Here is a 23,119-nt window from a genome sequence, read left to right as displayed (position 1 = left end):
CCTAGGATACGATATTAAATGTAGGTCCAGTGTTCAGGGAAGGCCACACCCCACGCAAGCACGTAAAAGAACCCGCCACACTTCTCGAAAAGACTAGGGGTCCTTCCCGGGGTGAGTGGATCAAAACTTAAACAGTTTTGTGTACGTCTTACATCGAGCTCTCAGCTTAATTGAGGTTGAGCACGTAATAACGAAGAAGAAAATTGCTATTAGCTTTGGAGCAAAATCCAGCCAATGCTTGTGAAATCAAACCCTTTCCCATTAACGCCATTGTATAAAGAACTTCATATTTACAAGGCCAAATCCAGCTAATCGGAAAAGTGTCACAAGGTTTTTCTTTTCACTACATGATGTTCAGTAAGGTTATAAAAGAGCCAAACGTCAACAAGGATCTACAGAAAACCTTGCTGTCACAAGATATACAAACTACATAGTCTGTTTAGGGACATTCATATTATATAATCTACTACACATTTCACATTTGTACAACAACAAATCGACAACTGAATATACCCTCAATTCACGTACCTATCGTACAATATCCTGACTCTGCTCTTGCATTCAGTGGATCCTATGTACACAGATATAAATGAAGACGTTGACAAAAGGATAAAACACTCACTGTGAAGAGTGGCTTGGGTAGTGCATTGACCCTCACAGTAGGTGTGCAGTACTTTTGCTGTACTGACACAGTCAAGCTCATGACCATCTTCATCCTCAGTCGAATAGTGAATATTATCGGTATAGTTGTATGGCTGGCATGATTCCTCTGGTGTGCCCTCCCTTCTGAAACCTGCAGGTTGGAAAGAAGACCACAATTTCGTTTTTACATCCGTTAATTCTTTTTGTCTTTGGTGAAAGGAGTCAGATTCCTTCTAGTTTAAATAAAGTTAAAACCGAAAGCGTGGCAAATCTAAGTGTGGGTTTAGGGGTGGATACCGGTACAGAAAATTCAGGTACAGGTACGGACCTGAACCTAATTGTTTGTGAATGGGCAATACTAAAAACAATTGTCCATTTCGCTACAAAGGAATCTATTTGCTGGAGTATCCTATCTTCACGCAAAATATAACCGAACTTAAAAAAAAATAGTGGGCTGGATGTAGGTGGCACTAGGATTGTGTTTTCGCCGCAAAAGGATCACCTACATCGGCTAACTATAGTGGCGAGAAGCAGAAGCTCCGAGGAAGGTGTCTGTTAGACACCGAAACGTAAGCAAAGTAAGTAAACCCAGGTTGTGCACAAGATTTCTCCTATACCCTTTGGTTCACACAGTTATAAGTTGTGCATATGATGAGATTCAAGCGTTTCTCTTCAAGCCAGCTGTTTTCATCCTGCCTTCTATTCAAATGTCCAGGAAACACACTTACAGTTGTGCTTCACACAACAGAATCCTTCGGGTCCTCCCTCAGTGTAGGTCTCAACAGTGTATGGATCGTGGTAACAGAACCCAGGTAGTTCAGGTTCAGGCAAGCAAATATGCGGCATACAAGTCTCCATCACCGTAGGGTGGCTGAAGGGAGGTGCCACAATTTCAATGCATTCACACACGGTGCAATTGTCTCCCGGAAGTCCATAGGTGTCATTTACCTGATAGATGGAAGGAGAAGACGGGACCAATGAATGAATGAATGAATGAATGAATGAATGAATGAATGAATGAATGAATGAATGAATGAATGAATGAATGAATGAATGAATGAATGAATGAATGAATGAATGAATGAATGAATGAATGAATGAATGAACGAATGAAAACTGTTTAAAGCTGTAACAGAAACACAGGACTGTTATTGAATAACAGAGACGTTCAAGCCAGGACGAGGTGCATTTATGTTGTGTGCAGAACTGTACCAGAAACACAGAACTATTGTCCCAGGAAAGTTTAAGTAGGGGCAAGGCGTATCTATGTTGTGTGCAGCAATGTAACAAAAACGCAGGACTGTTGAACCAGAAACGTTTAAGACGGGACGTGGTATAATTATGTTGCGTTTAATATTTTAATATTTGTACATAACACACACACACACACGAGGAGTTATACTGTGTGCAGAAATGTAACAGAAGCACAGGTCTGTTGTTCCAGAAACATGTACGACAGGACGAGGTGTAGTTATGCTGTGTGCAGAACAGTAACACAGAAACACAGGACTGTTGTTCCAGAAACATGTTCGACAGGACGACGTGTAGTTATGCTGTGTACAGAAATGTAACAGAAGCACAGGACTGTTGTCCTAGAAACGTTTATGACAAGACGAGGTGTAACTATGTGTGTACAGAAATGTAACAGAAACACAGGACTGTTGTCCTAGAAACGTTTATGACAAGACGAGGTGTAACTATGTGTGTACAGAAATGTAACAGAAGCACAGGACTGTTGTCCTAGAAACGTTTATGACAAGACGAGGTGTAACTATGTGTGTACAGAAATGTAACAGAAACACAGGACTGTTGTCCTAGAAACGTTTATGACAAGACGAGGTGTAACTATGTGTGTACAGAAATGTAACAGAAACAAAGGGCTGTTGTTCTAGAAACGTTTATGACAAAACGAGGTGCAACTATGTGTGTACAGAAATGTAACAGAAACAAAGGACTGTTGTTCTAGAAACGTTTATGACAAAACGAGGTGTAACTATGTGTGTACAGACATGTAACAGAAACACAGGACTGTTGTCCCAGAAACGTTTGGCATGACAAGGTGTAGTTATGCTGTGTGCAGAAATCTAACAGAAACGCAGGACTGTTGTTCCAGAAACGTTTAAGATGAGACGAGTTGTAATTATGTTGCGTTTAATATTTCAACATTTGTACATAATTGTATATAATATGTATGCTCTCCCAGGGTGGAGGAATAAAGGAAGGAAAGGGATGAATGAATGAATGAATGAATGAATGAATGAATGAAATTCTATTAAAGTGTGATGTGTCAGCATGCGTGGACCAATAACACACACATCAAGTTAGCTGAAATTAAAATAAGAGGATAAAACATAAGTTGACAGAGGATACAGAATCAATAAAATCAAATACTAAACAGTGCAAAATGTACAAGTACCATTCGTTTTCTTAAAGCTATAAAGAAATCAGTGAAAAAAAAAAGCTATGAGAAAACAAATCAATTGAACAGTGTAAAATAGTCAACTACCATTCGTTTTCTTGAAGCTATGAGAAAACAAATCAAAATCAGAGGGAAACGAAGGAGAAGTAAATGTGGGCCAAAATTGACGTGAAGATTAAATATAGAGAAAGAACTTGGAACTTCGTATATAGATAGGAGGGAAGCAACAACAAGATACGTGGAAAAGGACAACAATGTGCCTCAAAAACAGGAGAATAACTAAGGTGCTAAGGTAAGGCATATTGCGGAGTAATACCTGTTGTCTTACATCTACGTTAAGGGTCTTTTTATCCTTTAAGTACTGACTAAATGATGACTAAAAACTTTTTTTTGTATTTTTTGGGGAAGGCGCAACAAAACATGTTTAAAGATAGCAAATTACAAATACAAATAAATTCAACGTCTTCTTTTTTTATCTAGTAGAAGTGCAAGAACAGAATGTGCAGGTTTGCCATGTTGCCATCAGGGACCATTATACATTTTCAGTTACTTAAGTTGATAGAATACGGGAAGAAGCTTATATATATTCAATGCCTAACAGCAACTAAGCTTGAACGTGAATGGTCTAGGTGGGGCAAGTCATCTAATGTGAACCCTGTGATATACAATGTGAGTTTGTGTGACACATTCAAACACATAGTACATCCATCAAAATTTATCTATTTACATTGTATCTATGTATCTATTTGTCTATCTATATGAATGATGTAGCTATTCTTTGAACAAGTATTCCGTTGCACTTGGTGACTGACAAATTACTGCACGAAATCCAATCTTTAGCACGCCTTAGTGTGTGCGTAAAGGTTGCGTTTTTACGAAAGTATGCTCCAGTTTGCTATACGCATGGTTTACGTGTACTTTGAGATCAGATATGGTGTATTGATTGATTTTTGATTTATCAATTTTGCACAATCTTTAAAAAAGATAACATAACACAAATTAAAGGAGGAAAGAACGTGCAGGGGGGAGGAAAAAAGCCTTGTGGCTTATACATAGTCTTCCCCAAAAAGTAACAAATTATAATACAAAATTCATAAACTTATAAAAATTGGATAGATGTGAAAAATTATACATTAGACAATAATACAAAAGTGTTATATCAATTAACAAAATGGAAGGAAATTATAATAGTTCAATAACTAAGCAAATGTCATGTGCAAATTATCAAAGTATAGTGAAAAGTGTCGCTCTGATAATTAAGATCAAAGTTGGCATTATCTGACTATATGATATGTTGAATCAACAAAAGATATGTTGTGAAGCTACTTACGCCATAGAATGTTTCCCCGCCATCCAATCCAACTACGCAGCAAGGAATAGGTTCACACGTTCCGCAGCACGTCCCCGGTATTGTGCTTGGCGTATATGCCGTGCACTGAAACAACACCCAGTGCAAAAACAGTTAAGAAATACAGTCAAACCTGTATTAGCGGCCTTTGCATAGCAGCCACCTGGCCACAGTGACCACTTTTTGTCGGTCCCTTGGATTCGTAATGATTAAGAAATAGGCTTAGCGGCCACCTGTCCAACGCGGCCACAGCCACACGATTTTCGGTCCCGTAGATACCGAAACACTGCCTATTGCAACCATACTGCAGCCTTATGTCACCCTGCACCGAGTTTGAAATTGTAGTTTGCGAGGATTTGGAGTTCCCGACAGGGTTATTTTGGCGGTAGCAGAATGTATGCATGCCTTGAGCATTAAAGTGCAAGTCTTTGTCGGTGAATTTACCGATCGAGACAATGTTACTTGGTGAGAAAGATTAGTGGGAACTGAAATCATGTGAAGCTTACTCATGGTCAATTGATCAACATTTTCTCTATAGTGGTCACCTGTCTATAGTGGTCATATTTCTCCATCTTTCCGCTATATACAGGTTTGACTGTAGTGCAATATTTCATGTTGCTGTTAAATTATTGACATTTTTACGTTGATTTCATGTTCGCTTCCCCGTGAACTCAAAACTGTTGGTGCTTCCATACTATAGTAATTGGGTATTATGACTATATCGCCCTCGCCAAATAAAATCATTGCAAACAACTTTTCTGTTTAACAATTGTATAAGTTTCGTTGATTATGTTAGTTTTTATTGTATATATATATATATATATATATGTAAGTTTCGGACTCCAGGAAGAATAGCGGTACCACTTCGGCGGTATCGCTAATGGAGATCCTAATAAAACAAACAAACAATCTAATCACTCCTACGCGTGAAAATGAATCACCGCTATCTTAAAGGTATTCGACACACGGGTACTTTTTACAACTCATTGGTACTTCACGGGATGTTAACAACAACATGTCTGACAGCTGTACTGTCCGCGGGAAAATTACAACTTTTCAACACTTTATGAAGAAGCCCTCTAATGTTGCTGTAACATAGCCTGGGTACCATCCGGAAAGTCGTTCGCTCCGGCGTTCATTATATACTATATACAGTCGCTTCTAGCTCTGACATTCATTATACACTATATACAATCGCTTCTCTGTGTTTCTGTGGCGTTGGCGTGGCGTAACTGGTAGAGCGTTCGGCTCTGAATCGAAAGGTTCCGAGTTCGATTCCCACCATGCCCCGACGTTGTGCCCTTGGGAAATGCACTTTACACGACTTTCCCTTACGGTGGAGTGACGCCCACCGAGCCTCTTCGGCTAATCTGTCTAACTGTGTGCCAAAAACACACTACCGATTTGGTGCGTTGATGTGCCAACATCTGCACATTGACTTCCACCAAGAACCGTTAGATTTTTTTTCTCTGTGTTTCTGGATAGCAGAAGCGAACATAGGAGCGAACTACTATCCGGATGGTACCCAGGCTAGTTGTAACAGTTATACAGTGAAGAAAAAATTGTCACTCACTGGTTCTGGGCACGTTGTATCGCAATCTTCTGTGGGGTAACATTCGATTTCATGCAGGCGACCGCCATGTTCATGGTTTTCATCTTCCACTGTTTCCAGACAGGTGCATTCCACACATCCAAAGGCTGCCTGCCATATGTCTCCCGGCTAAATATATATAAATCAAACGAACAGAATAATTTTGTGAGCTATAAAGATTTAGGCTAACGTCACCTTTCCAAACCGGGGCCCGGCCGGGATGTGTGTGAAAACGAGAAATGGAAATGTATACGTATAAATATAACCAATAATGCAAATGAGTATTCTCTTTACGTCTTGTGTAGTTAAGAAATGAAGCTTGGTGTCTTTTATATCATACCTTTTTCGTTTCCAAAAGATGCCCGCCCAGACCCCAGTTTTGAAACTTTACCTCCATTTTGAATGCCTTGTTCTCTCTATAGTAATTACATCAACATGATAAAATCTGAAAAAATCTGTGAAACTCTTTTTTCTCACCAGGAAAGCTAACTTTCCTTACCTCGTAGAATGTTTGGCCGATATCTATGCCGGGAGGAAGAGGAATCCCAAGTTGTGTGATGTAATCAACAAAGTCAGAATCCTCATAGATGCAGTAGTCTGGTAGTGGTTCTGGGAAAAGGTACAAGGAAAAAAAAGGTAAAGCAGTCATCACATTTAGTTGAAATATGACATATTCGCTATTAGTTATGTCAAGCACACCCAGGGTAGACTCCCAATCGAATGGACAAGTGCGTTGGGCTCTTTAACCTGCACCTGACGCTTCTCCAATGACTGGGAATGCTTTATGTTCTGTACGTTGGGCAAATTCAAATCGCAACCAGAACAGTCAATATGTAGTCAAACCATTACCCTTTGGGTTTCTCTGTCAGACTAATAACATAGACTAGGCTTTAGAGAGAATACTTGCAAGAAGAGTTTGGTCACCGTTGGGTTTCATTTGCCTGACATAGTGGATATGTGACTTCCAATGGACCGATTCTTTTGGCCAATAATTCACCAATTCTACTCTTCGCACCAACCCACATGTACATTGTACTGATAGAGTCTTCTTCTGGGTTTGGGGCCAGGGACTTTGTCCCATTTGATGATTGGCCACAGGTATAATGTCCTGTCAATTGTTCGTCCTTATGGGTCATAGTGCCTGACAATAAACAGACATAACTACATCATTACATCATAAAGGCATAAATGACATAACGAAGCGGGCATGCTATGGACTCTGCCGATTGTCATCAAATTATGACTACCAATTACAAAAATTTATCAAAGAAACGTACGGCATTCAAGAGTAGAGCAGTTACAACCAAAGTTGAAAGGCACTTCCACTGGTTCATAACCCTGGAAAAGAAAGTTTTAAATAATGCATGAGTTTATTTTGCCTTTTATCTACATATTTTGCTTGTAATCTTCAGAAAATATATGATTTTTTACGGTATAAAATGACATATGAGAACAGGTACAAACTTAATGTATTTTTTGTAATAGACATACGTTGAGGTGTATGGCAATGAGTTCAACAAATAACATTGTAATTTCCTTCTACATATCATAGGAATAAAAGTCAAGCGATGAGAACTTACATCTTCACATGATATTTCTGGTAGTGGCGGGCAACCGACGCACACTGAAGGATAAGAACAATACAATTACATTGTATCATATTATATTATTCCCAAGCTACGTACGAATGATGTCTACCTTTACAATTTGGGAGCCCAAGCTACGAATGATCTTTAACTTTACAATTTGGGAGCCCAAGCTACAAATGATGTCTACCTACAATTTGGAAACCCAAGCTACAAATGATGTCTACCTTTACAATTTGGGAGTCCAAACTACGAATGATCTTTAACTTTACAATTTGGAAACCCAAGCTACGAATGATGTCTACCTACAATTTGGAAACCCAAGCTACGAATGATGTCTACCTTTGTTAATTTGGAAACCCAAGCTACGAATGATGTCTACCTTTACAATTTGGGAGCCCAAGCTACGAATGATGTTTACCTTTACAATTTGGGAACCCGAGCTACGAATGATGTCTACCTTCACAATTTGGGACCCCAAGCTACGAATGATGTCTACCTTTACAATTTGGGAGCCCAAGCTATGAATGATGTCTACCTACAATTTGGGAGCCCAAACTACGAATGATGTCTACCTTCACAATTTGGGACCCCAAGCTACGAATGATGTCTACCTTTACAATTTGGGAACCCAAGCTACGAATGATGTCTACCTTCACAATTTGGGACCCTAAGCTACGAATGATGTCTACCTTTACAATCTGGGACCCCAAGCTAGGAATGATGTCTACATACACAATTTGGGAACCCAAGCTACGAATGATGTCTACCTTTACAATTTGGGACCCCAAGCTACGAATGATGTCTACCTACACAATTTGGGAACCCAAGCTACGAATGATGTCTACCTACAATTTGGGAACCCAAGCTATGAATGATGTCTACCTACAATTTGGGAGCCCAAACTACGAATGATGTCTACCTTTACAATTTGGGAACCCAAGCTACGAATGAGTCTACCTTCACAATTTGGGAACCCAAGCTACGAATGATGTCTACCTACAATTTGGGAACCCAAGCTACGAATGATGTCTACCTTTACAATTTGGTAGCCCAAACTACGAATGATGTCTACCTTTACAATTTGGGAACCCAAGCTACGAATGATGTCTACCTTTACAATTTGGGAGCCCAAGCTACAAATGATGTCTACCTTTACAATTTGGGAATCCAAGCTACAAATGATGTCTACCTTTACAACTTGGGAGCCCAAACTACGAATGATGTCTACCTTTACAATTTGGGAACCCAAGCTACGAATGATGTCTACCTACAATTTGGGAGCCCAAACTACGAATGATGTCTGCCTTTACAATTTGGGACCCCAAGCTACAAATGATGTCTACCTACAATTTGGGAGCCCAAACTACGAATGATGTCTACCTTTACAATTTGGGACCCCAAGCTACGAATAAACAATACAATTATAGCCATGCACATGTGCAACCGACTGTTTCTGAGGAGTATTAAATAAACACTCGGTACAATTTTTCTCAAGATCTTAGATACACTTTTCCTCAATTACTATGCTTTAAATACACAATATTTGCTACATTAATTCTCCTAGTTCTGCCTGCCTAGAGGCCGGGCCTAAAACATGCCATAGATTTCGAATATCTAAAAATTGCTGAGATTACTGATCATGTCTTCATTAGACTCATTGAGAAGTTAAAATTCACAATTTCTTTAATGACAATGACAATATCATTGTCATTAAATCCCAACTATTCATGTATCCATGACAATTTGTGTATACAGACTTACATGACTAATTAGGACTTAAAATCATGTAAACTGTTATATACTTTGTCTGACATCATGGATATCCTTTGTCTGACCCTTGCCTCTTACCTTATGACCTCAATGAAAAGCGGCCTGCAGGGCGATTTGAGCTTTCATGCATAACTTTGTTCAAACAACAATCCATGCCCAACGTTGGCTAAATGCATTGAGTTAAAAGCCTGAAGTAAACGTGAAAAGAGGTTGTGATGGAAATGAGGTTCCATCTAAATCTACAGGTCTCTTCCCTTATTTTGTAACGCGTCCATATCACAATATCATGCACTACTTACCACATTCGTAAATGTTACAACAGTCGGTGTCGGTTATTTGTAGCTCCTCAAACTGATTGCATTCTGGCAAGGTCGGGTCACAAGTACTGTTGTCGCAAACTGTTAAAACGCGGAAAGTTGACATTGATTAACAATACATGTATATATTATTATGCATACTTTACAGATATAACCGTAAAAAACAATAAAGATACTTGAATAAATAATTATGGCAGCAATGGGATATGAAGCAACAGGCTATTTAAAACTTTTCTTGAGATAATTAATAACATGGACTGTATTTTTAATAAATGAAAGAAGTTAGTAAACGTGTACATAATATTATGCACCAATATCAATTTCGAACAACACAGTTATTCGCAGAATTGTGTCTTTTTATAACCACTTTTAGTCTTGGCTTCAAAGAATATGGCCTTAGTCATGTTGGAAGCAGTGCAAGAAGAAAATCTCGACTTTGAAATTTGAAAACGAAAAAAACAGATGCATTAGTCATTATCGAAGAGCAGTAGCGACATCATCATCATGTTTTACATAATATTACACAAAGTGACTTACTGCATTCATAGATTGGGCCACAGTCGTCTGGGCTCTGTACATTGATTGCAACATACCCATAACCACACACGGGAACAGGTGGGACGTCACAGGGCACTTCACAGGCTAAGGGCGAATACAAATTTTGAATGTATGAAATGAAAGAGATAATCTAGTCCACAACACAATAGATCTATATAAACGTAGGCCATGTATGTGCTTTTCTTGCTTGGTTCGCTTGATATATTCACTAATTTCACTCTGATTACTTTGTTACATCGTTCTTGTAGATGTAGCTCCTCGAATCTCTCTCTATTTATCTATGCACATATGTTACTTCTTAAATAGCGAAAGTAATACCAAAATGTTGAAAAACGTTCTTACCACACTCATACTCTGGGCAGCAGGGGTCAAAATTGTCCACATTCCTCTTGATTTTACAGAGTCCTTCGCAGACTGGTTGCTCAACTGGTACACATTCCTTATACTCACAGTCAAAGTAGTTGGGACCATGGCAAGTGCAGATCTGGCAACTATCACCTCCTGGCACCCATGTGGAGCCAATCTGAAAAAAAAGAGTAATTGCTACGGGTACAGGTACAAAATCGTTTTTATTTCTAATTGCACCAGTCCGGAAAAAACGGTGGACCGGATGTTGGACCTATTGGAAAATGAATAAATTATATGTTTTGGGTCTTACCAGTCGAGGAAAATAACGACAGTAAAGTTTATAGTCATCCAAGTTTACCATGCATTTGGTAATTGGACACATTTCTTACCGGTACAGGGTTGCCTTGGTCGTCCACACAGTGAACTGTAGATGAAGTAAAATAACAGTAGCAGCATAGTCAACGAATTATCATAAAAGAAGGCAGAATTTGACTATGCATCAATTGCATTTCTACCATGATTTGTCTACTTTACAAAGAGAAAATGGACTCTCTGTTCATCTGTGATGAAATGGTTTCATGGTTAAGTTGATTCTGCATCCACGTAGTCTTTTCATGAGGTAACACCAGCTTCTGCTGTCGATCGTTCCATTAACCCCAACTGCGATATGCGCAGCTAACTCCACTCAACACCTGGCATTACTTACATCGAAGAAGTAATTCCCCTGTCGTATATGTTTTTGCTAATAATGACAATGCGTTCCACCCTACAATATATCAACCAAAATCATTCTATCCTGATGCAACTACACTCAGTCTGGTACAATCTAATTGACTACTTAATCAATTTCATTGAACACTACTAGTATTTGGACAGTTATTACAAAAGAGGTCAAACTCACGGCATTCCTCTTCAGGAACACATTGGTTGGTGTCCTCGTCAAACAAATACCCATCTGGACAGAAGCAGCCATCTTGTATCATGTCGGCGTCATCACAGTGGTCGTCCGGTGCGTCACACGTTGTCTGGCACGTACAAGACCGCTCGACCAGACTTTCGGAGCAGTTCAATGCTGAAATAGGGAGAAACACATTTGGCCATGATGTGTAAAATAAACGTTTCTGACTTAGGACGAATAGATGATGCCCTAGTCTCAAGTATGTAGTTCAGTGCCTAGATGTGTCCAATGAGAAAAACTGCTAATGATTATACCATAACACAAGAAAATCATCTGGATGTGATGATTGCAAATATGACATACTCACGACAGGAATTGTGTGTCAAATGTCGTGGTAGATGACACTAATTTCACTGATTTAGTCCTTTTAACTCTGCTTAATTTGATATAATGATTTTCCTCTTTAAATCGACAATATAATTCTAAAGCCACAAATTGATTTGGTATGGCTGTCAGCATGTCTGTTAGATCATGAATTTGAAGGGAAAAAACGTTGTTGGGTACTCACAGCAATGTGGTAACTCGGACCGCCAGTCGATGCATATGGGCTCGTTCTGGCGTCTGGATTCTTCGAAACAGGTGGTGGCAAAGGCTTCAATTGACTCGCACTCGGATACACAATGAGCCACATCATATCTACAGGCTCGACGGAACACCTCAGGGTCCACAAACTTGAAGCACTCCTCCATTAGTGAGTTCCTTATGGGATTCTGTTTTTTTTTGTAAAACAACAATAATTTGTTAAAGAATCAAGGCTTGATTCAATATGTTACCAGCGGTAAGGAAACAAACTTTCTTACCTTCTACCTCTTTGTAAGACGATCAACATTAATACTCTAAGGTCTGTGAATACATGTACGTTCATGGGGTTGGTAGTTTATTTTACCAACCTCCCTGATTTCAAGTTTTTTTCGCAAATGCAAATTCCTACGAATATCTCAGTAACTTGTCAGCTATCTTAACCATTAACACAAGTCATCATTTAGCAAAGAAGTAGCAAGAGTTCTTTACGCGTTGATGAAGGTAGATGGCAAGTTGTCAATACTTTTGACTGGGTAGGTGAACATAGAACACAGCATTCAAATTGTCTTTGTGTACAGGTTGTTGTATCAGGCCAAATGACGGTTATACCAATATATATGACTTTATATTCACCTCTTTAATTCTATGTTTTACAAGTAATTGGTTTACATTCATATTGAACTGGAATTTACGTTAAAAACATTTCAAGCTTCATAATGTTTCAATGTAGAACAATGCTAAACTTTCTTCCAACATAAAAGTACACATGGGTGGAATTTTCCACGACCACTGTCGCCTTCTTCAGGATCGCACGTATCCGGAAGATCACGTGTTAATAAGAGCACCTGTCCGTAACTCTCGCGAGTTTACATTCTGAAGTCTGATTGGTCATCAGTATTGACCCTGAAGCAGGCGACGTTAAAAATTTGATCCGTGTGCACTTTTGTTTTGGAAGGAAGTTCAGCTTTTTACAATGATTATTACCTACACAGATAAGCTTCCATGATAATGTTTCAATTCATAATAGTAATTTATTCCCATCACAATGTATGGTATACATACTGCACTGAGGTATTCATCGCAGACATCCACGAGATGCGTGCAGTTCTCATTCGGTGGGGGTGGTGTGGTCGCAATGCAGTCATTCTTGTGAGCGAGTCCGTTCTCTACCAGGTACTCACAACCACACTCCTCCGGGTTGACCTCCGAACAATCATCGGTCTGATTGTTATTACAAGTCCCTGAAAAGAAGGAGCTTGCAGTTGAATCATCAAGGGTTCTTAATGTAAACGTAACAATATGCATTCACTAGCAGTTTCGTATTACATTTCCAACATGGTATGAGGTGGTTTTAGTATCATGTTCTACATCACTTAGAAATTAAGCCACAGGACTACAAGGATGCAAGTGAACCTACATGTATTCTCAAAAAAGAAATCAGTTCATCATCACCTTGATCCAGAGAAATAGGATATTTTTTTGAGGTTTCTAAATCTCGGAGGGCGTGGTTTAGTTTTTTTATTCATTGACAAGAGACATATGACCAGGCATTTTCCTTAGTTCTCACAGACATTGTAAAGTTAAAATCTAGCATGAAAAGCTAAGTCGATCGAGGGAAGTCTCATTGAAGTAATACTATGGTACTGATTTCCCCGACGGATACTACATATTTGGTTGATTTTCAACCAATTGCGCTTGGTACAGCCAAATGTGATTCTAGAATTTGAGTAAAGACTTTTAGACTAGTTTGAATCCTAGTCACTCTTCCTTTTTATAGGGCACCATCAATTTTCCTTTCGAGAACTTATCGTTGTAATACAATGGAATATTCGTTCAATACTCATACACGAATCAGTTCTTCCCAAGGTACATACTCTTGCCTCAGACTCTGTTTTCATTATGATTATTTCTTTAAATGTCAGCATTGTTAATTCTAAAATCGAGTACCAGGAAAAAAAGATTGATGAAGCCTAAAATCCAACACCGTGTCATAGAGGTGCACCTTGTAACCGTCTGGTCACAAAATTGACAAAATTCTAAAGAACAAATTTTACCTGCATGTGAAAGATATGTAACAGCCACTTTTCAGCAGCACATTTGTATGCATTACTATTAACTGTGCAAAAACAAGCTGCACAAGGTTCCCTGATTTAGAAAAAAACATGTTTGTATACAGTTCAATGATGCCATAAAATCCCTCCCTGAATGCACTGCAACTATATTTGTACACTGCTAATTATGATAAATTACAAAAGTATTGATCTAACTTACCATGGGCAAAATGGTAAAAAAAACTACTTTTTGTATTGTCCTAATCCTACAACGTGCACATTTAAGACTGTTCAGTTGACCTACCGCAAAGACCATCTATGCCATAAGCTGCTAGGTCTCCTGGCTCTATTCGGATGGTGACCTTGTAGCCCAGGTTGCTGTACTGGACGAAGATTCCATATTGCTCGATCCAAAACCAGACATCGACATTCCCAAACTTTCGGATGGCTTCCACACCACCTACTCTGTAGGTACCCCATGCTGTTGGTGAGCCATCAATGTACATCTATGATCAAGAAAAAAAAAGCTTTTAAGTTAGGAATATTAAGGTATAGTCAAAACTGTGACTAAAGTATTTAATTAACTTGCATGCATAAACACATTGTTCCTCAATCTATTGCTGTTAGAAGTTGATCATATCGATCAAATAGAATCTCCTATTCTATTTCGAATACTCGGTCAAAAGTCCTAAGCCCTAGTGGGACAGGAATGGCCAAAGAAAAAAAGCTATGCCTTTTTTTGTTAAAGCCTACACCGGCTGAGTATAGTTGTTTTGGAAAGGGTTGGCGCTACATAGCATTACTTTGTTGCTGGGCAGGATGTACATATAAAGCAATGTACGTATAAGATACGGGACTCTGCACTAGCGAATTTTGTAGTAGGGTCTTATATTTGGCATGTGGTACAAGCTTCCTCACTGTGAGTGACCGAACTGCTTTTTTCTTGATTTGTTTTTTCTCTCGAGCATGTCAGATGCATGCAACAAATCGCGGTAGAAAAACTGTCACAGATGTACGTACCCAGCTATACACCTGCATCGACCGCATGTCAGAAACCGAACACTCTTGCCCACTATCAAAGTAATATTATGGAGCGCCTCCATCTTCCACTTTGACTGAAATTATGTCGCCCTTACCGCAACTTTATACGACCCCTCCTCAAACGACTGTACGCAGTGAATGTAGCCTTCTACAGAGAATGCATATCATTTTTTTCGCCCGTTCTAAGAGGATTTCAGGGCCCGAAAGCTAAACCGAAGTCAGTCGGTATCCTCAGCTTAATAGTGGAGGCGACTATGCGAAGAATATGTATCATCGATCGTGTAATTTATATCATATCATATCATATCATATCATATCATATCATATCATATCATAGGAAAACAATTTGTAAACTTTTTACCTGAAGGTTTTGATGAACAACCTTGAATTCGTGCCCCCCGTAATGAAGGGTAATGGCGGATGTGCAGGTAACAACATCGTCTGGACCGTAGGGACTATTGTGGTAGAAGAAGTTAGCGTTGGGTAGAGTTCTGCAGTCGACATTGGTGCCAATGATAGAAAAGAGGTCGTTTGCAGTCGACTGGGAAAGGACGAAATCGCCAGCACCTTGGAATGGGAAATAACCTCCATCCATGCCCTGGTAGTGAGGGTCTCCCCAACCGATGCATTCACCTGAATAAGGGAATTGTTGATGGTACATCATCATTTTGTAGACCAGTCAAAAATTAAATCCAATTAACTCAACAATTAAGTCAAATGGCACAAAGAATTAATCAATTGTTTCTAGAATGTAAACATGAACATGGTTATTAATAGATGAAGCTGGCACTTTAGTTTTGTTGTTCTCTAAGTGAAGTATTGTCTATGTATATCCTAGGCTAGTACCAACCACTTGGCGTTGCCCACTAAATCATTTATTATTTTGTTTTGAAGAAAAAAAGAAAAAAAAAGGTTCACAGGAATCATGCTTAGAGATTTAGTCAGGAAAAACAAAACTAAAAGTTACTTTAATAGTATATAGATTGTTACTGCAATGATAACTTTTTGCACTGAAGTTTCAAACAGCTATAAGCTAAGCATGTAGTCCATGTGACCGTACACCAACACTAAGTGTAATGTGGTTAAAACATTGGTCCAAAATACCAGAATATCAGGATACTATTTATAACCTTCCCTGGTACATGGCATATCGTTTCCAGACCAGGCCTTTTAGCATGGTATCTGATGAGTTACAATGTAAGAAAAGTTCCCAGAAGAGCAAAAAGGATGTATTGTGATAGTAACAGGAAAACTGACTGGAGAGAAATGCAGTTCTGTGAATGACTATAGCCATGTCAAATATTTCTCTTCAACTGGTGAAAATATATGGGAAGGACCTTGATTAACATATACATGTTTACTCACATCCACAAGCAAAATGTGTACAGCATCCGTCGCTGAAATATAGCGGAATCTTGCCATTTTGACAGAGACCACCAAGAGGGGGTGGACATTCAGGCTCGTCGACAATAATCTCACCACAGTCTGAGCAGGTGTATGTAAAGCAATTCTGAACAGTCCATGTGGTGCCAACCTAAATGACAAAAATAGAATGATAAGTATAAAATGATCTCCAAGCAGAATTATCGGTGAAGTGACTGTATCCAAAAGGCCAAACCAGCATGCAATTGGTCAAAGGGAATCTGCCTTGAGTCGTAATTGAATTTTCATTATGCAGGTTTCAATCAACTATATTAAAGATATAGTTTGTGATGCTTGGGCATGTATATTGTATATATCATATATATCAATAAGGCATAGAATGATATATATACTGGAAGCAACATAATCACAAGAGTTGTGCAAGCATACTGACGCTCCAAAGATAAACGGGCCATTGAAAAAAAAAACTTTAGTATAAATTGTATGGCGATAAAATTCATGCAGTTAAGCTAATATAAAATCAGAGCAGTGTAAAACCATTTCTTACTGGTATAAAGAGAAGGCAGGTGTAAGACGTTACAGGTATCGGCACAAGTGGTTGTGGGTGCCACAGTTGTAGGTACTAATGTTGTGGGTACTAATGTTGTGGGTCCCGCAGTGGTAGGTGCTTCTGTGGTTGGTGCTGCAGTGGTTGGTGGTGCTGCTGCAGTGGTTGGTGGTGCTGCAGTAGTTGTGGGTGGGGCTGCAGTAGTTGTGGGTGGTGCTGCAGTAGTTGTGGGTGGTGCTGCAGTAGTTGTGGGTGGTGCTGCAGTTGTTGTGGGTGGTGCTGCAGTAGTTGTGGGTAGTGCTGCAGTAGTGGTGGGTGGTGCTGCAGTGGTGGTTGGTGGTGCTGCAGTAGTTGTGGGTGGTGCGGTTGTTGTGGGTGGTCTTGTCGTTGGCCGTAAGGTTGTGACGCAGTGAGGCGGAAGCTCACAGCATTTAACCTTGATTTGATAGTCCTTGCATAAACTGCAATTAAATTGATTTGAAAATGATTACAAGTAAGTTTAGAACCTGAATGATGTAAGAAAACTGAAATCTATTTGAATGAGAGAGTTTTTCGGACCCAATCCTTACGTTACCTTACTACGGCCCATTGAGGTAATGAATCAGCTTTTGTGTAAGTGTAAGTTGTTTTACTTTTATTCAACCAAAGAGCTGAATTAAAACCATGTTTTCTGACAATATTCACTCCATACAGGCACCTGTCATTTCTATCTGGTGGACATTTTTTTGTTGTTGCAAGTTTGCTATATGGGGGGGGGGGGCGCCATTTTTATCAAGTTTCTACATTCAAACTTTATCAAAATTAACAGTCTGAGGCAGTATGCGTTGTTTACATGACAATAGGATACTCCACCAAACAGATTGATTTGTAGCGAAATAGGCCATTGTTTTGAGTATTGTTCATTCACAATTAGGTTCAGCTTCAGGTCCGGAACTTGACCTGATCCTCTGGACCTGAACCGGACATGTACCTGAACTTTCTATACCGGTACCCACCCCAGAATGGATAAAACCTTACAGTCTGGTCTCTGGGCTGACATCTTGAGAACGGATAGTCACCTGTTATCATGTCAATCCTTCCACAAATGTGGCGAACCTCAATGCATAAATAAAATGAGTAAAACTACAAGTTGTTTCCTACGGTGTCAGTTAGACATCTTTCCAGCAATTCAGATCATAATGTGTAAAATTCTGCTGTCTGCCTCGAAATATTTAAATGTCTGCCTTTAAGTTAAAACAATTTAGAAGAGACAAGTATGAATAATTAGAAAAAAGACTGTCATTCTAGATTAGGCAATGCACGTTTTGACAAGTATACATACTAAAACAAAGTATCAAAACGTGCATTGTCTATTTAGAAAGTAATGAAACCCTGGAAATGGTTCTTACCCAGCGGTTCGATACATGGCCGTGCAGTACAATCCGTTGTTAACGTCACATGTGAGCCCTGGTCCAGTACTGATGGCCAAACCGGGTGCATTTACATCCTGACACTTAATATCGCTTGGGGATTCGCAGAAATCATACGTCGTGCGGAGGTTTGAATAAGTCTCGTCATCATCAGGATCTAGAAACATTGAAAAACAGATATTATGTTATCTCTGATACATCCATTGCTTTAAGCAGTATTCTCACTGATAAAATATAATAATCATAAAATTTTTGACTTTCTTTGGGTATGAACAGAGATGTCCACAATTAAATCCTTTATCTACAACTGATCTAGAAAAATGGGAAAAACAGTTAAGTTATCCCTGATATGTCCATTGCTTTTAGCAATATCCTCACTTATAAAATAAAATGATCAGGAAATGTTTTTTCTAGACTTTCTTCGTGTATGAAGAGAAATGTCTATGATCTAACCCTTAATTTTATCTACAATTGATCCAGAAAAATGAAAAAAGAAACAGTTATTTCCAATACATCCATTGCTTTTAGCAATATCCTCAATTATACAATAAAATGATCATGATTATGTTTTTTCTAGACTTTCTTCAGATATGAGAAGAAATATCTACAATTCAATCCTTTATTTAAAGTTATTAAGAAGTTATCTCTCATACAGGCTACTTTTGCTTTTAGCAATTTTCTTACTTAAAAATGATAATATTGTTTTTGTACACTGAGTTTCTTCGGGTATGAACAGAAATGTCTACAACTTAGCGTTTTATCTACAAACTTTACCAGTAGATTTTAGTACGTCTCATGAAACTAAAGACTCAAACCCGTCGAATAGGATATTCCGAGAGTCATTGGTTCGAGATTACATGACAGAATGTCTACCAAACCTACATTTAAATCATCACTACATGCACAGAGGCATGCAGTTCTGTTGAAAGGTAAACGGAAAGTACAATTTTACTTTTCAGTTCACTTTCAAGACGGTGTGAGACTGCATACTATTACAATAAAATGGTATTTATCTAATGGCAAGATAAGAAAATAACCTGGTGTGTGTGAATTCATAAAGTCGGTCCAGTAACACACAGGAACACAGTATGCTGTGGCAGCCGTGGTTGGTGCTTCAGTGGTTGGCGCTGCTGTGGTTGGTGCTGCAGTTGTGGTTGGTGGTGCTGCAGTAGTTGTGGGTGGTGCTGCAGTTGTTGTGGGTGGTGCTGCAGTTGTTGTGGGTGGTGCTGCAGTTGTTGTGGGTGGTGCTGCAGTTGTGGGTGGTGCAGTTGTTGTACATTGTGGCATTGGATAAGAACATTCGTATCTGACTTGCCAGTTGTCACAGCTGTAGGGAAAATTCAAAACTGATGGTCAGTAATTGTATCTTCTTACAACGGGTAATTCAAAGTCACAAAAGAAATTAGAACTTGTTAATACAGATCTGTCTCTTCGACCTTTCGCCTCGCTGAATTTGGATATTGGAACTGAAAGTATTCAACTGATGAAATAGAGTTTTCTTTGGGCTGCATATGGAAAGGCTATTAACATTACATTTGCATGCCAATCATATTGTCGCCAAATAATCTAGCACTTTTGATAAGGCACACATGGGCCAAGTCCTCTGTTTGGTCGCTGTATGCACAATTGTCATATTCTACAGTAGCACAGTGCTGTCCACCACCTATAGGAAACATTTCTATTCAAGCTCTAAACGAATCAAACCCTGTATATTATTGCTGAAATGCCCATTAGACATGCCTGCTAGATAACAGGCCTGATAGATACATTGTAGATCGGGGTTGGCCCATGGTAAGATCAAGACTCGTCATCAGCTCGTTTGATATATTTTTGGTAGAATTCTTGTCAGCCCCCCAAAACATCCCATCGTTACTGCCCATTGAACGTACACAAATTCAATTAGATCATTCAATTTCTACAGTTTTAAACTACAATAAGCTAAACACAAACTTCGAAAAGCAAGCCTTCTTCTACCGTGCCATCATGTATGGAACACCATATCATCAAACCCCAAATCATAAACTTGAAAAGGGCAATCCAACATTTGTTAAATCATTTTGATATTTTACATTTAAGATTGTGTAACTATGTTCTTTTATCTGTAATTTGTGTTTGATTGTGTATCTTATTATACTAAGACTAGCCCTTAATAGGAATGAAATAAAGTGAATCTCTTTTCCAAATTAGCTAGAATAGATATTGTTCTAGTAACGCTACATACTAGTATACTGGCCTCAAACACATTGTTTCAATGAGCACCAGTGAGTAGATGGATTATGATATTACATAATATAAGACTTACTTGTAGTCACATTGAGCACCATCCGCTAAGGTGCACGTAAGGCCATCTGACCCCACCCCTCCATTCTCCAGTATTTCACCGGTGTTCAGGTTTTGACACTCAATATCTATGGGATTTTCACAGATGTCATATCCGTCATCTCGTGCTGACTCATCGTCTTCATCCTCTGGACCTGGTGCTGTAATTTGAACCACAAGTTAACATGTTAGGCACAGCGAGTAATGTTTATCGCCTTTGATTTATTTGCTATTATTTTAGAATGCAATCTTTATTATTTCATAGATCACAAAATGTAAACATTATATCAAGTTAAATCATATTGACTTTTTTGAATGACAGTAATTGAAAACATATTGTCTCGTTACAACTTCCATTGTAAACTGGTTTTCTCAAAGAATAAGGAAGCACATACTTCCTGTTTCCTCGCAAATAACTTGAGTAGCTTCGTCACAAGATGCAGCAGTGAGTTGTCCATTCATCATCATCAGGCATGGTGTGGAAGAGCTTCCATCTGGCGCATTTCTAAAAATAATAGCATACAGTAACTTTTGTTGAGGAACTCTTGCAGCAACGAAGTTAACCTATCTAAACGTTTACCTGCTAATTGATATTTAAATTGATACCAATATAGTGCGGAAGTTCGGGACTAACAAAAAGAGTGTCATGCATTCTTGTTGTATTGAATGATCTTTTGACGGTATCTTTCAATTGTTTCATAACACAATCAATTGTATCTTGTTTTTAAGTAAATTGCCACAAAGAGTTTGCTACTCTGTAATGTGAAGAAACACTTCGTATATAGATTTTGTGGCATATCAAAGACATAATCAGTGTAGAAAGATAGTTACTGTCATGTTTACATGAAATATAGTTCCTACTTGCTCATTATCTTTTTTTACATATGTCATGATCATATCATTCTTTGTAACAAGATAGCTAAGGTAATATAGAATTAAGTTTACCCGCGGAAACAGCTCATTTGTAAAGTTTGAAATCTTACAGTAGGTCCAGCATGTCAGCAGGTGAACCGTCCTCCAAAAGCCAGGCACTGTCAACTGTTGACCATTGTGCGTTAATGTAGAAAGTGTCATCTCCAAATTGGTCCATTATAAATCCCTATAACAGAAGACAACAATTTGAACTCTTTAAAATCCGACGTAGATTGATGTTATCAATAAGCCCAATACATGTACACGACCCCGTAAGAGAGACCAATACCGACTGCCCCAAAAAATTGATCTGTTTTTGACGTCACACTTCTGCTTAGGTCACCTGACATAGGCTTCGTGTCACTTCAATTTGGAAAGGGTCAGAAGACTGAGACTTACAGCATATTGGTCAGTGCTTTACATGGTGGACATAAATAACATATTTTACTATGTCCATTACCGTCGCAGATGAATCTTAATGAGACTAACTTGATAAAGAAAGAAAGAAAGATTCTTTTGACACAATAATACACAACATTTCAAAATGCTATGCTTCAACTTTAATTCAAGACAATTGTGGTGTACTTACCACTTCATCCGCAGATGAAAGAGTCACCACGAAGCCACCGTTAGCAGCACAGTATATATTTGCATCAGTATAGTTATCTGCATCAGTTGGTCCAATCTCATAGCAGGACAGTCCTAGCGAAAGTTCCACACCATCCTCGCATACTGGGTAGTAAAAACATTCCAGTGGTAAAAGTATTGTATGCTTAATCAGTGACAATTAAGCAAAATATGCATTTACTACATCAATTGTGGCTAAACATTCAGGTAATAAGCAAAAAAAGCTTTGTTATCTTTCGTCTGTGTCACTAACGAAAGATAACAGGTGTTATCTAAAGCATCTGACCGTTTCCAAAATCATGTCTCGTTGCTTGAGTAATTGCTATTTGGCGTATCATTATTACGTTTTTACAAAAATGTAATACCAATCCTTGCCTACTGTTCTAAGAGGAAACTGACTGAAATACAGTTGATTATATTCACGTATCGCACTATGTACCAAAATAAAAAGAGGCATGACAATCATAGGAGGTATGTTATCATTACAACATTTAGCTTTACATTTGACGATATATTATAATTCCTGTAATCAACAATAACGAAATTGTTCTACCTGTAGGAGGGCAGTGTGTATCAATCCATTCAGACCATTCAAGTATAGGTTCACATATTGTGGTGGGTGGTGCTGCTGTGGTCGGTGCCGCAGTTGTGGGGGCTGCAGTGGTGGGTGCTGCTGTGGTCGGTGCCGCAGTTGTGGGTGCTGCAGTTGTGGGTGCTGCTGTGGTCGGTGCCGCAGTTGTGGGTGCTGCAGTTGCGAGGATTGTTTGC

At 38.9% G+C, this 23,119-nt stretch overlaps 1 protein-coding gene across 1 annotated transcript in view; it reads right to left on the bottom strand.

Annotated features, from left to right (window-relative positions):
• Positions 1 to 23,119, bottom strand: part of LOC118405014 (mucin-5AC-like) — an 89,714-nt gene that overhangs the window by 5,705 nt on the left and 60,890 nt on the right. The window contains exons 44-63 of the mRNA XM_035804414.1: positions 20,796 to 20,973; positions 19,591 to 19,820; positions 17,065 to 17,234; positions 16,520 to 16,688; positions 15,516 to 15,787; positions 14,418 to 14,619; positions 13,125 to 13,303; positions 12,049 to 12,250; positions 11,484 to 11,654; positions 10,972 to 11,006; positions 10,577 to 10,757; positions 10,214 to 10,318; positions 9,659 to 9,757; positions 7,581 to 7,624; positions 7,278 to 7,338; positions 6,500 to 6,609; positions 5,983 to 6,129; positions 4,392 to 4,496; positions 1,371 to 1,590; positions 623 to 793 (exon numbers count right to left, since the gene is read on the bottom strand). Coding sequence (XP_035660307.1) covers positions 623 to 793; positions 1,371 to 1,590; positions 4,392 to 4,496; positions 5,983 to 6,129; positions 6,500 to 6,609; positions 7,278 to 7,338; positions 7,581 to 7,624; positions 9,659 to 9,757; positions 10,214 to 10,318; positions 10,577 to 10,757; positions 10,972 to 11,006; positions 11,484 to 11,654; positions 12,049 to 12,250; positions 13,125 to 13,303; positions 14,418 to 14,619; positions 15,516 to 15,787; positions 16,520 to 16,688; positions 17,065 to 17,234; positions 19,591 to 19,820; positions 20,796 to 20,973 — 3,051 coding nt within the window. The remainder of the gene's footprint in view (positions 1 to 622; positions 794 to 1,370; positions 1,591 to 4,391; positions 4,497 to 5,982; positions 6,130 to 6,499; positions 6,610 to 7,277; positions 7,339 to 7,580; positions 7,625 to 9,658; positions 9,758 to 10,213; positions 10,319 to 10,576; positions 10,758 to 10,971; positions 11,007 to 11,483; positions 11,655 to 12,048; positions 12,251 to 13,124; positions 13,304 to 14,417; positions 14,620 to 15,515; positions 15,788 to 16,519; positions 16,689 to 17,064; positions 17,235 to 19,590; positions 19,821 to 20,795; positions 20,974 to 23,119) is intronic.

This window comes from Branchiostoma floridae, chromosome 17 (assembly GCF_000003815.2).
Source record: "Branchiostoma floridae strain S238N-H82 chromosome 17, Bfl_VNyyK, whole genome shotgun sequence".
NCBI lineage: Eukaryota > Metazoa > Chordata > Leptocardii > Amphioxiformes > Branchiostomatidae > Branchiostoma > Branchiostoma floridae.
The sequence above is the reverse complement of the archived record's forward strand: the minus strand, read 5'-3'. Positions and strand labels throughout refer to the sequence as shown.